The sequence below is a fragment of the Petromyzon marinus genome, chromosome 1 (genome assembly GCF_048934315.1).
Source record: "Petromyzon marinus isolate PM22_M1 ecotype Great Lakes invasive population chromosome 1, UKy_Petmar_22M1.pri1.0, whole genome shotgun sequence".
NCBI lineage: Eukaryota > Metazoa > Chordata > Hyperoartia > Petromyzontiformes > Petromyzontidae > Petromyzon > Petromyzon marinus.
In genome coordinates, this window is record NC_133667.1 from 21,315,276 (window position 1) to 21,329,754 (window position 14,479).

The 14,479-nt window shown below is 43.9% G+C and overlaps 1 protein-coding gene across 3 annotated transcripts in view; it reads left to right on the forward strand.

Moving 5' to 3' along the window:
• Positions 1–2,125: 2,125 nt before the first annotated feature.
• The window catches only part of LOC116954264 (death-associated protein kinase 2), a 68,108-nt gene continuing 55,754 nt past the window's right edge, over positions 2,126–14,479 (forward strand). The window contains exons 1-2 of one of the 3 annotated variants that reach the window (XM_032974884.2): positions 2,126–2,384; positions 7,912–8,062. In XM_032974884.2, coding sequence (XP_032830775.2) covers positions 7,950–8,062 — 113 coding nt within the window. In that variant the 5' untranslated portion in view covers positions 2,126–2,384; positions 7,912–7,949. Of the gene's footprint in view, positions 2,385–3,649; positions 3,835–7,706; positions 7,785–7,911; positions 8,063–14,479 lie in introns of those variants that run through there. The other 2 variants (XM_032974970.2, XM_032974869.2) reach the window with 2 other exon arrangements.

Below are 14,479 nucleotides of genomic sequence, written 5' to 3' on the forward strand. Positions count from 1 at the left end.
CACTGGAGCTATGCACTATTAAATCTAGTTTGAAAACTAATTTCATCACAACTGTTTTCCGTGTTTACTTCGTTGTCCTTCCCCCGCACCTCCGGTTAGCACGGTTGGCTACGTACGGTGCGAAAGAAGTTCAACGCACAGTACATATATTGTGGCCGCGCAATCCAAGTTATGGACTATACACCGCTGCAGTCTGTGCTCCTTCAACGGAGCAGGAGGAATAACACAACTCTATCAACCGCGGAAGCCCTCTCATCATGACGAAAGCAGACCTCGCAGTGACATTCAGCTCCTGAACATGTTTGCCATAAAAGATGTTATGCTTTCGTGACTGCAGGAATTCATCTTTGGTTTTTTCGGTAAAGTTACGTAGAAATAAGAAAAATAAAAATAAAATTACAGCGTATTCAACCAAACCATGCGTTAATTGTGTTTTAACCGACCGTCTGTGTTGCTTTATACAGTTTCCAAATTTTGCTAAACCCTGTTTGATTTAGTGTGATGTTCCGTCTCTCTGTATCCCCTGGTATATCTGTGTTAATTCCCTCTACTTAAGGTCTGTATATATATCTGCGGTTATGTGTTTCCTCTACCTGATGATGACTGCTTGTGTTGCAATCGAAACGGTGTATATTACGTAATTTTATTTTTATTTTTCTTATTTCTACGTAACTTTACCGAAAAAAAACAAAGATTAATGTTTGCCTTCTTTGGTTCTTTCGCTAAAGTCACGTAGAATGAGAATAAAATAATAAATTGATAAAATAAAATAACACAATAAAATTCTCACGACGTTTCGGCCACAACACAAGCGGCCTTCATCAGGTGAAGGGACGAGACTGTCTCGAGGACAGCGTTGGAGTGAACACAGCCAAGCTCAGACCGCGACCTTTAAGCTGTGTGAGAAGAAACAGAGCGCCTTGACAAAGGAATTAGCATAGAATTTAGCATTGAAATATGCTAATTCCTTTGTCAAGGCGCTCTGTTTCTTCTCACACAGCTTAAAGGTCGCGATCTGAGCGGCGATCTTTCATCCTTATACACCAGTACTTGGTGCGGTGTGTGGGTGTACATACATCAGCACCGGTGAGACAAAGGCGGCCTGGCGTGGTGTTGCTCCACACCAACCCCTCGTGTGCCGTGTCGGTCTTCATAGGTGCTTGCCAACAGCAATTGCCCCAGCAGTCAAAATAGGCTATAACGGGGCTATAGACCTGAACTCAATCGTAGTCATGTTTTCTGTCATCACAGATTACAATGCACGTATGTTGAACTTCGTTCGCACCGCACGTAGGCAATCTAGATTTTAAAAGTGCATAGCTCCAGTGGCTTCTTGATATCGGAAGGAGGAGCGTTCCAGACGGCCGCAGAAGCGCATCCGAAAGCGCGCGACGCGCTGACCACCGCCTCCGTTCGACGGTTCGCCAAAGGCCGCCGCTGCGAGGATGACCGGAGTCCGCACGGTGGTTTATGCTCCTTGCGGAGAGATCAGCAAGCTCTTGTGGGCCATATCTGTGGCAAGCAACGAGTGCGACCTTATAACATTTTACATTGAACTGCTTGAGCCAGATGATTGCATGAGGAGTAGTGGAGTGGTACATCGCTGTGACATACTTTTCAGTGCCCTACCTTATTACAGACCAATTCAGATCTTATGAGTCACCCCATGCCCTCATAAATCTCAAAGTTCATCCTACAATGTCCCATCACAAGGGAGAAACACACACAAATAGAAGGGAAAAAAAGTCCCCGTATTGAAACGGCTGTACGCCGTATGGACCCGAAAACTCAATGTCCCTCTTCAAGAATACGGCTAAACCGTATCGGTTGACGGCGATGTTGTGACGATGCCTCCTTCGTATATGTGAATCGGTAATTGAGTCGTCATAAGTTCCATTCGCTGTGCTGGATGGCCACATAAATTGATATGGTTGGGGGGGGGGGAGGGAGGAGGTGTTGGTAGGTGGTATCTCTGTGCGCGTGTGTTTTTTTCTGTCACGACGTCGGCCCGGCAAGTTGACTGTTACCTGTGGGGTTGTCAGCCACCTCCACGTGTCCGGTCTATGGGGGGGGGGAGGGAGGGCACGGAGGAGCCGCTGTGACGTCACTGAGCTGCAGCTCAACGCAACGTGCACGGGGAGCGCTCCCAACGCTCACTCAAACTGCTCTCTGTTTAAAAGTCAAAGTCTCTCTCTCTCTACGCTGGTCCGTACACACACACACAAACACAGGCGCGGGAGGGGGGGAGAGAGGGAGGGAGACAGCGAACAAACTCGCCCCGAGGTTAGTCACACATCACAGCAGCCTCGACGCGTAGCGAGTTCCCCGCAACTTCGTACCCGCAGAGGTGCGACACGCAACGCGCAAGTGTCCATCACGTTCCGGTAAGTCGTGAGTCGGACGAACGGATGTTTATTGCTCTGTGTGGGTTATCTTATTTTTTATCGTGTTTCACCGCCCGCTTTAAAGTGCTTCTGTGTCAAATCCCGCATGAACCGGTGTGGTGAAGTATGGTCACGTAAACCACCACCGGCACGGCACACGAGGGGGTGGGTGGCCTGCACCAGGCCCGGCCGCCTTTGTCTCCCCAGCGGCGATGATTTGACACACCGCACCAGGGACTCATTTGAGGCTGAGTCGACCTAAGGGAGGCCCAGGACCGGTTCAGATAATCGTTACTGGTGGTGGCCGTGAGCGGGAGTCGAGCTGGGGTCGCCGGGTTCATAGCGCAGCGCGACCACTCCCCACGTGCAGTCACACACAGACACACAGAGACACAGACACACACAGATAGACACAGACACACACATAGACACACACAGACACACACAGAGACACAGACACACACAGACACACACAGAGACACAGACACACACATAGAGATACACATACATACACACACAGAGACAGACACAGCCACACACACAGAGACACACACAGACACACACACAGAGACACACACAGACACACACACAGACACACACAGAGACACACAGACAGACACACAGACACACACACAGACACACACATAGAGACACACATAGAGACACACACAGAGACACAGCCACACACACAGAGACACAGAGACACAGACACACACAGAGACACACACATAGAGACACACATAGAGACGCACACAGAGACACACACAGCCACACACACAGAGACACAGACACACACAGAGACACACACAGCCACACACACAGAGACACAGACACACACAGACATAGACACACACAGACACACAGAGACACACAGACACACAGAGACACACACAGACACACATAGAGACACACAGAGACACACACAGCCACACACACAGAGACACAGACACACACAGAGACACACACAGAGACACAGACACACACTCAAAGACACATACACACAGACACACACAGATAGACACACAGAGACACAGACAAACACACAGAGACACACACAGAGACACACACACACACAGAGACACAGACACACACAGAGACACACAGACACACACAGAGACACAGACACACACAGAGACACACACAGACACACACGGAGACACACAGACACACACAGATAGACACACACAGAGTCCTCGCAGCAGCACAGCGACGTCTACGCTGTTGAATGTCGCGCAGTGTTGCATGTGGGAGTCGTCTCGTGGCAATGCAACCGATGAAGCAAGGCCGGTTTCTGCGTAACGTAGCTACGTGCTGCGCGTTGTAGTGGTATGCGCATGATGCGCACGAATCATTTAACGTCAACGCAATTACACGCGTTGCTCCCCCGCAAGCAATAAACCCTTAGTTCCAGTCCGGGTCTTCTTCACAAGCCGGAGGGAGGAAGAGGCAAGTAGGTAAAGGGAATTTAAAAACAGTGCAGACGCCTGCTTATGGCTGAGAGCGCACGGGTTTAAGACGGGAAAACTCAACACGTTCGTCAGAGAGCATCGCTACTGTTATACGAACAAGGGCCATTACCCGAAACGTCGCCGTCCACTGTTATTCTTCTCTCCCGGTAGCGTTCGAGTGACGAATGTATTGAGGGTGTTTTTTGTTTGTGTGTATGTATGTATGTGCAGCAGTGCCCAATACAGCGTCTCAAAACAACAACAACATTGTTTAAAAGTTGGGAAGCCACTTTGGTGTGGCACGTGCGTGCGTTGTGAGTGAGCCTGCAACTCCATCCCGTTGGGCTGTGAGATGATTGTCTGCTTCGCTAAGAGGGTATTCAACACGGAATTCATCGCTGCAGGGAGGCTGCGGGGTTTTATGTTGTACTTGATGCAAAAATGTGTGTTTTTTTTAAAAGAACGTGCTTAAATAAACTTGTCACCACAACCTTCAGACTTTAAACATTGCAGTTTAAATAGAGCACCAGCCCTCAAACGTGAACTTCACGTTTGCCTCTAATGATGTTGCCTTACGTAATCGGGCAGTAAGACGTGTTTCTGATTAACCGCATGTGATGAACAATGCCAATGGTCGTGATAATTGAAAAGAGGGGCACGTGGACACACACGAATCACCGCTGAATGACGCCGTTGCGCGTGCTGGGGGTATGTTTGACCAAACTTCGCCGTTGCCCCGGGTCATCTGTGTCATAACTAACAAAAAGTATTCGCTTACAAAAGAGTTAAATGATCAAGTTGAGTTAAGCCGCTCTTCACAGTCCTACCGTGGTGTTGGAGGTGACGAAAGGTCGACCTTTGTACTTTTGGGTCAAGGGGTTTTGGTGAGTTTTAGTTATTCATGTTGAGTCACAATTGTTGGCAATGCAGTTACGTGCAAGGTGCATGTTTTAGTTGTCTAGGCATATAGCACAGTGTATTATTTGGTCATCCTACATTTACTGCAGAACGGCATGGCAGATGCTGTCACCTCCGTCATTAATGGGAAATAAAGAACAGTCTACAATGTAAATTCTGGGGTCACCAGAGGTAGACCATCGATCCAACACTTCCCGAACAGGCCGATTCGCTGGCTATATCACAAACATCCACCAAGACTCCACAGAGGCCACTCAACGGCTCAATAACCTCGGTATCCAGACACGTATAACGTTGCTAATTTCAGCTTTCCATATAACGAAGAAGAATAAGATTCCAGCTTCCAGTACAAAAGAATAAGATTCCAGCTTCCAGTACAAATTATCTCTCGTGGAATTTTGTTTTCTGTTCGATAGTCTTCATTTTGTGCAAAGTATATTCAAATAACTATACAGGGTGCTTCAAAAAAATGTTAACACTTAAGTCGAAGAGTCTCCACTTGTCCGCCGTCATTGTCAACACGTGGCCTGGAATCTTCTCCAGGTGATCTCCAGAGCACGGAGGCAGCAGCACATTTCTCGTGGTATTGTTGCAAATTCTCAGAAGTGTTACAACAAATGTAAGCACCCTGTGCAAGCTTATTTAGCCTTTAGACGGATCTGGTAGGAAAAACTGCGAGAGACGTGTAAAAAAACTCAAGAAACAATACAAACTAAAAGAATCAGAATTGTGACCTCAGATCGTGACAAATGAATCACTGGGTGGGTGTTGAACGCTTGACAAATGGTCGTGCTTTTGTTCACCCCAGTTCGCTTCTCTGATGCTAATGCACTTACGGTCTCCACAACAGCCGCCTATACAATCCCGCAGAAAGTACGATAAATGTTTGTGCCAACTTCCCATGACGACAAAATTCAGCACATTTTTGGGAATAAGGTGCATAATGTAATACTGTGTACTTGGTCTGAAAAAGATGCATATGGACGTTATTTGACACTTAATTTTTCATCGAAGATGACTGTCCTCCGCTTAACATATTTCCAGTAAACTCACAACATTTCCGGGTAAGTATTTAATAATGATTAGCTAGGTGTTGACGGTTTTGTAGATATGTGTATAAAAAAGCAATGCGTTCATGTTTTCACTTTCATTCTGACTTTAATTTGTTTAATCAAATGCTGTTATATATATAAAACATTTTCTCGAGAAATAATACAAAAAGAACATACCAATGGGCCTCATATTTACACAAAAATATGTACCAGTGCATATTACTTGCAGTCTAGAACGCTCATCCTTTCGATATTCCGGAGCCACTGAAGCTATGCACTTTTAAATCGAGTTTGAAAACCAATTCCTTTAGAAGTGCTTTTTGTGTTCAATGTGTTATCCTTCCCCCGCACTTCCGATTAGCATTCTGGCTACGTACGGTGCGAAAGAAATTCAACATACATACATCCTAGGAAATATGAATCAGAAACATGGTCATTGATAAAGATGATGGAAACAATGCCTAAACGTGCACACAAGAGACCATGGGGAGGTCGCATGCCTGTAATTATATACAGGGGGAGAAAGATGAATACGGAACATGGTGTAGAGATCATATGCAGGTTGGAGGCATCCTTTTGACTGTTAAGACAATGAATTGGGCTTGGGCAGGACACGCCACTGGAAGGGATGATGGCCGGTAGTCGAGACTAACCACGGAGTGGCAGCCAAAGGAGGGAACAAGCCAGGGAGGGCCACCGCGGAGATGGAGCGTGAGATCAACTCATGCGCAGGAGCTAAGTGGGATTGTTGATCACAATCGTAAGAGATGTTTGACAGCTCAGGAAGGCCTTCATGCAGCAGTGGATAGGCATGGTTGACGAGTGTGTCATTAAGTTAATGCGACATTTAAATTGACATATGTATTATTCAACTTCACGTAAATGCGTACTTATATAAATATATAGTATTTAGAGGACGGTTTTCTTTAAAGAAAGACATGTCAAACTTTATTTTAGGGTTGTTGGTGTATTAATGGGGACGGTAGTACATTCTTTAAGGCCTTTAATTGTTGAGCAATTGTATTCGCTTTACTTGCAGAAACAATAATACCACACATTTCTGCAGCAAAAAAAGAAAACATTTTGATTAGGATGTCATTAATGTTCAACATTAATGTTAAATATTAATGTTGAACAATAATCTTAAATATGAATGTTGAACATTCATGTTAAACATTAATAATCTGCTGAAACATCATTACTTTTTAAACATACATTTTCTCAATTCAAAAGTCTTAGTCTTAGTTAACTCGAAGATAAGTTGTGCTGCCTGGATTTGCCAAAAAAATGGCCATTCATCTCCTACAAATTGTAAATAAGTAAACGCTAAGAATTATGAGGTTGCACACCTCTCTAGGATTCATAAACATCTTATGGAATTCGAGGCCATGGACTCAGAGATAAATTATGCTCCGTACTTATTTAGTCGTGGAATGTGATTGCCCTTTATTTTTTACTTAGCGTTGATTCTTCTGCGTGATACGGAAAGGTGTGCACACCATTTAAAAGGGGAAGTTTTAACTCTTGCGGTTGGCTGGAAAAGCAGTTTTAGTAGCTGTTATTTCATTTTATACTACTGTACGCATTTGCGTTGTTTGGCATTGTTTGGCAATGCAAATGGAGCTTGCGAATACAGTAAATAATTGCAATTCATTAATTCATCAAACCATTGTTTAATTCTAGTACCCAGCGTCAAGCACACCAGTGTCAGAGGGTGGTTGGCTACATACGGTGCGAAATAAGTTCAACATACACACATACAACATACGCACACACAACATACACACACACAACATACACTCATACAACTAACAGTTAGTGAACTTTATGGAGGTTGGTGGATTGGGGTGAAGGGTGGGCAGCACGTGGGTGGGTGGGCAACACGTGGGTGGGTGAGTAGGAGGAGGGGTCTGATTGTTAACGTTGTGGTTGTTTAAAACCCTCCTTACACACAAGTCTGTTCATGAAAAAAACAGAAATGGGTCAGCGTGTGCTTCGGAACTGATCAAACTTTTATTAGTTAATGTTTGCATTTTCATTTAATTGTGTTTTTCAAAGAACATAGAAATGTTTTCCCGCTAATGAATGATAGCACATTGTTTCTTTCAGTTTCAGAGTTAAACAGAATACAATGGAAATGCCATGACATGGGCTGCAGAGTTCCCATATCAGCGGACGACAGTGAAGCCAGAGATGCGATGGCCGAATTCTGCCGTTTGAAAGTGGAGGACTTCTATGACATCCATGGGGTTCTTGGGAGGTAAGTTGTTGTTTTTTAAATTATATATATTTTTAACATTTCTTGTATGATGCACATTTTTGCATGAGCTGTATGTGGCCCTGAAGGAGGCAAAGGTTTGAGAGCTGGCAAATTAAATGTGTAAACTCACTGAATGGATTATTTTTACACAGGTTTACTTGTCATTCGCGTGTGATGTGACAATAAATTAGGGGCGGAGTGGCAGTTTCAATTCTGGCGATCTCAGTCTGATTCCCAGCCTTGGTTAATATCAATTGAACCCGTCCTGCGCGACCCTCGTTCACCAACTCGAACTGATCAGCATGGTGAAGTATAATTCAACAACCCTCATGAGCGCCACAGCATGCCATAAAAGGACCGTGTATTATTATTACTACACCCGTATCAAAAGACTGCTCCTGATGTGTAAAGCTATGTACGAGTTACTGCTTTTATCTGGATTTTTCATGTGATTGTGACATCACCGATGCGATCAATGCTGCACCCGTGTGACCTCTTTGGTCTGGGCAATCCATCGGCTGTATAGTCACGCAGTCCACCACAGCCTCGCATGCATGGCCAGCCATATCGTTCTAAAATCTGTGATCTTTCTTTAGTCTGGACAAATGTAGAACGGAATGCAGACGGGCCAGCTGAAAGGCTGAAGCTGGCAGAGATGTTCATGCAATTCGCATAAATGTAACGTCTCAAGGATTACCCGTGAGAAGGGTTTTTTTTTTCCACCGCAGTAGAATCTCACGTTGTGTGTTGTTTACCCGAAACGAAGTCACTCGGCACAATGTTTATTAACGAGCCTCGCCGGGAGCTGCTGCCAATGGTTTGTGCCATATGTAATTGTCATCTTAAAAAGTTTAGTTTTTGCTTATGGCTGCCTTCCTATGAGAAACAAGTGGGAAACTAATTCCAACTCTCCAAGATGATGATGATTATTATGGGGTGTTCACTAAGTGTTGGACATTAGCCTCTTGCTGCTGGGCAAACCCATTTAGCTACCCGCCCTCCCATATTTTCTCCAACAGTAGATTCACCCTTGCTTGCATGACAGTTAAATATGTTCGTGCCTAAGCTTCTTGGGTTCTCTCTAAGTTTCTTGGGGTTTTCCCAGGTTTTCAGGAGGTATTTTATTCATATGACTCCTTTGTGGTTGACATGTATGCAATGGGATCCTGCACCTCCTATTTGCACGGTTGGCTACTTACGGTGCGAACGAAGTTCAACACACATTACAATTGTAGACAGTTGGTGTCAAGACAGTAGGCCATGAACAATAAGAGTTGTGTGTAATCCACTTTTGACAATCGTACTTTGCGTGCATTTGCACACACACACACACTGATGCATACATACAGTGTTATGTATTACTGTCAACACAGCTATTCTCCCATGACTTTTAGCCAAAGATCCCCGCGTGCTGGTCTCATTTGTTTTGCACAGCCAAAATTCATCTCCAAACAGAATGTAGTCCTTGCGGGCCAGTCGGTTGATCCAGCAGGGTACCCACCCAGTTTTTCTGGTTCTTGGGGCACCGTTCATTTAATGCGAGGTTTCGTCGTGGACAAAGTGCATGTGCAGTTACTTTGTTGCACGGTGTAAAATAAAAAAGTGAATGGCAGCGTGGAACCGTATTCACGCAGCATGCTTGAGTCACGCTCACTTGCTTCGCAACAGCCGACCCATTTTGGTTGTGGGTGTCCTGCCCAGATTGCATGACCCACACACTACTGGTACTGGCGGTAGGCGATGCCCAATGCATGTATGTGAGCCTTGTACATATAACACGTGAGTTCCAAAAAGCCGTTTGATCGACACTTGTAGTATGATTTAGGAGTAGAAAATTGTTGGTGCCAAAATGTTTACATCTCAACAATTTAGGAATCCTGTGCTATGCAACAGAAAATTGCCCACGTTAAGGAGGGTTGTGATATTTCTCTAAAACTGTACATGAAATCGGTTGATCGTTGTTCTTTAACTGCGTTCGAGTTGATATATTTATTTTGGTATTCATTGTTCCTTTTGCAAGGATAATTTAATCACACGAATAAAAAAAATGTACATAAATCAGTACATCAAATACGTACGTTTGGTATTCATGCCATTATTACCGCGCAAAGGGTTTAATGAAGGCACGATCGTTATACTCTAAGCTTTACTGAATATATCTCAAGACGGATAGACACAAAACACGGACAGTGACTCGCCATGAGTTCCACGTAGACAGGTGAGTGGCTGGGTGAATGAGTTGGCGAGTGAGTCGGCGAATGTGTAGATCGGTGATGCCGTAATGCTGCAGGGGTGGGGTTGGCGTATCTCGATGTCTTGGAGCGTGGGATGATCAAGTGACCGTTTCCTGCTGACTGGAGATGATGGCGACCGGCATTTGGGGATAACTGGTGCTGTGCCCATATCAGCCAGATCGGGCGGTGCAGATTGATGTAAACGTGTGTAGATGAGCATGCACAGTTTGTCATTGATCCTCTGCTGGACTGACAACCAGTGCAGTCCGTCAGAAATTGTCACTGTGCTGTGGTCATACTTCTGCTTCTGTATCCTTATAACAGAAGAATATATAGAATGTGATCACGTTGCTGGAAATTAACGAGAAAATTTTTTCATGGCCCATGTAAACAGAGATAAAACAAAAATTGCTAAGCATATAAATGCTATATAAAACGTTGAAGTTTACAAATAAACATATCTTAACTGGTCCATTAATATGTGGACGGAGTGGTGGCATAGTTAATGGCACACTGCACCATGCATCTGGTGCCTTGAGTTCAATTCCTGGTCGAGACGACCATCGCTGGCGGGTGATATCCAAGCTGGTCCCGGGCCACTTGTTCACCAGAATCAGAATATTTATTTTTTACTGGATGAATCTGATGAGCTATGAAGCTCTTTTTCTCCAGTAGTTTTCACAGATGTCCAGAAGCCATCCCACACTGACCAGCATGGTAGAGTATAATCAAACGACCCCCTTGACTAACAAATAATAAGTGGCCGTTATCCAGCAGTGGATTGACAAAAATGTATAAAGCACAGGTATTAAAGTACTGTATAAAATATGTTCATATAAGCAGTGTTAATGATGAACGTGGTGTTTTTCTGAAAGAAAAATAGGGTAGACAGAGTTAATGAATTATGGGGCCATTTTAATAAATGAGACATGACACTGGCACAGAGTGCCCTAGATAATGTCACACGGCCTTTGACATACATTTTACAGCAGATGCCAAATTTGTGTTTATCGTTCCTCGGAAAAAAATACCTGATGGCTGCAAAAACGAAACATCAACTGCATATAAGGTTTTTTTTATACCTTTGTGGCAGATGCGCTAATCACTGAGCTACAGCCTTAAACCCTCAAGTAATCCTGCTCTCTCAATTAAACATTTCCCCTTTTAAAGTATCTCTTATGAATGTAGCAACATTGTACGCAGACAACTGCTCCAATTACATCCATTTTTATTGCAGTTTCTGAGGAGTAAATCCACACCAGCCTTTAAAAATGCACTTTTCAATGTAATACAATATTGTATACCTACTATAATCACCTAGGAATGTCTGTCCTTAACGCTCGTGACGTTATGCCACATCGACCAGCCCCCCTCATTAATATTCATGAGCAGGTGACGTCCTCCAAATGGACACCCCCCCACCCCTTATTAATAATCATGAGTGGGTGATGTCACTCAATATGGAGTACTCCCCCCCCCCTTACTAATAATCATGAGCAGGTGACGTCACTCCACGTGGAGCACCCCCCCCATTAATAATCATGAGCAGGTCACGTCACTCCACATCGAACAGCCCCCCTAATTAATAATCATTATAAGGTGATGTCCTCCAAATGGACACCCCCCCCCCATTCATAATAATTAGCAGCTGACGTCACTCCACATGGGGGGCCGAGGTGCCTCCTTCCCCCTCCTCGGCGTCAACTTACAACCCTCACTGCAAAGGCAGAACCCCCACGTCACGTGATCTCCGTGACGCTGTTGAGACATCAAAGTAAAAAGGACGTCATGATGAACAAGGGATTATAACCTTCACATGAAATAGGTCTGTGTCACCGCGCCCTTACAAATTGCACACGCATTAATGCAATGAATATATCACGTCGTGGTCTGCCTTTCGCTTGCAAAAGGCTAGTTTATTATATTCATATATAAATGTAATCACATCTGAAGACACTGGTCAGAATAGTGCGACAGAAGGCATGTTTATTCAGATATTTATTCTATAGAGCTAAAGAGACACCCAAATATAGGCAGAGGCAAAGCGGAAAGTCTTGAGCCTGAACCTGAACAGGAACATGTAATTGACAGCACTAATCGCCTGAGGAAGGGATACACAGACAATGCGAAAAGAGCAACTTCCCATTGAGCAAACGGTGAAAATTTGGGTTTCTATAATGGAGAGTGCATGGAAGGGAGTAGAGTGATATGAGAGGGGATAGGTAGGCACTACAACTTTATTTTAAGCATTTCAATGTTACATTCCAGTTGCTTATGTATGTATGTCGAACTTCGTTCACACCGTATGTAGCCAACCGTGCTAATCGGAGGTGCGGGGGAAGGATAACATCCTAAACACCGAAAGCAGTTCTAAAGGAATTAGTTTTCAACCTAGATTTAAAAGTGCATAGCTACAGTGGCTTCCTAATATCGGGAAGGAAGAACATTCCAAAGGGCCGCAGAAGCCCATCTGAAAGCGTGCGATGCAGTTGACCTTCTTTGTTCGATTGCCAGGGAAAAGCCGGTGCGAAGATGACCGGAGTTCACATGGTGATTTATGCTGCTTGACAAAATCCACAAGGTGCTTAATTTGAGAGAGAGGATTTATGTATGTACATATGTTGAACTTTTCTTTCGCACAGTGCGTATCCAACTGCGACATTATTTGTTAGCCCCGCCAGATGGTCACACGTCCTCAGGCAGTCGTACTCAGTCGGGTATTATAGTGATATTATTATTGATCATCTGGAGTTTTGGAGATGAGTCACATGTGGAGGCCATGGCTATATTGTGTAAACACACGCACTTCAACAACCACCCCTTACATACAACACATGCATCACAGTTCGCACATTATGTTTCGTTTGTTGTCCTTCCCCCACGCCTCCGATTCGCACAGTTGGCTGCGTACGGTGCCAAAGAAGTTCAACACACATACATAGATTACAATCAGGGGTGGGGAACATTTTTTTTCTGCCAAGGGCCATTTGGATATTTATAACATCATTCGCGGGCCATACAAAATTATCAACTTAAAAATTAGCGTGTTATTATTTGGTCAAACATTTAATTAACTCACCCCTAATGCGATGGCTGGAACTCCTTCTCTTTGGCGAGACGTGTGGTGATGTTAGCTGGTATTGATGATGTTAGCTGGCATTGATGATGTTAGCTGGTATTGATGATGTTAGCTGGTATTGATGATGTTAGCTGGTATTGATGATGTTAGCTGGTATTGATGATGTTAGCTGGTATTGATGATGTTAGCTGGTATTGATGATGTTAGCTGGTATTGATGATGTTAGCTGGTATTGGTGATGTTAGCTGGTATTGATGATGTTAGCTGGTATTGGTGATGTTAGCTGGTATTGGTGATGTTAGCTGGTATTGATGATGTTAGCTGGTATTGGTGATGTTAGCTGGTATTGGTGATGTTAGCTGGTATTGATGATGTTAGCTGGTATTGATGATGTTAGCTGGTATTGATGATGTTAGCTGGTATTGGTGATGTTAGCTGGTATTGATGATGTTAGCTGGTATTGATGATGTTAGCTGGTATTGATGATGTTAGCTGGTATTGATGATGTTAGCTGGTATTGATGATGTTAGCTGGTATTGATGATGTTAGCTGGTATTGATGATGTTAGCTGGTATTGATGATGTTAGCTGGTATTGATGATGTTAGCTGGTATTGATGATGTTAGCTGGTATTGATGATGTTAGCTGGTATTGGTGATGTTAGCTGGTATTGATGATGTTAGCTGGTATTGATGATGTTAGCTGGTATTGGTGATGTTAGCTGGTATTGATGATGTTAGCTTGTATTGGTGATGTTAGCTGGTATTGACGATGCTAGCTGGTATTGGTGATATTAGCTGGTATTGACGATGTTAGCTGGTATTGATGATGTTAGCTGGTATTGATGATGTTAGCTGGTATTGATGATGTTAGCTGGTATTGATGATGTTAGCTGGTATTGATGATGTTAGCTGGTATTGATGATGTTAGCTGGTATTGATGATGTTAGCTGGTATTGGTGTTAGCTGGTATTTATGATGTTAGTTGGTATTGGTGATGTTAGCTGGTATTGATGATGTTAGCTGGTATTGATGATGTTAGCTGGTATTGGTGTTAGCTGGTATTTATGATGTTAGTTGGTATTGGTGATGTTAGCTGGTATTGG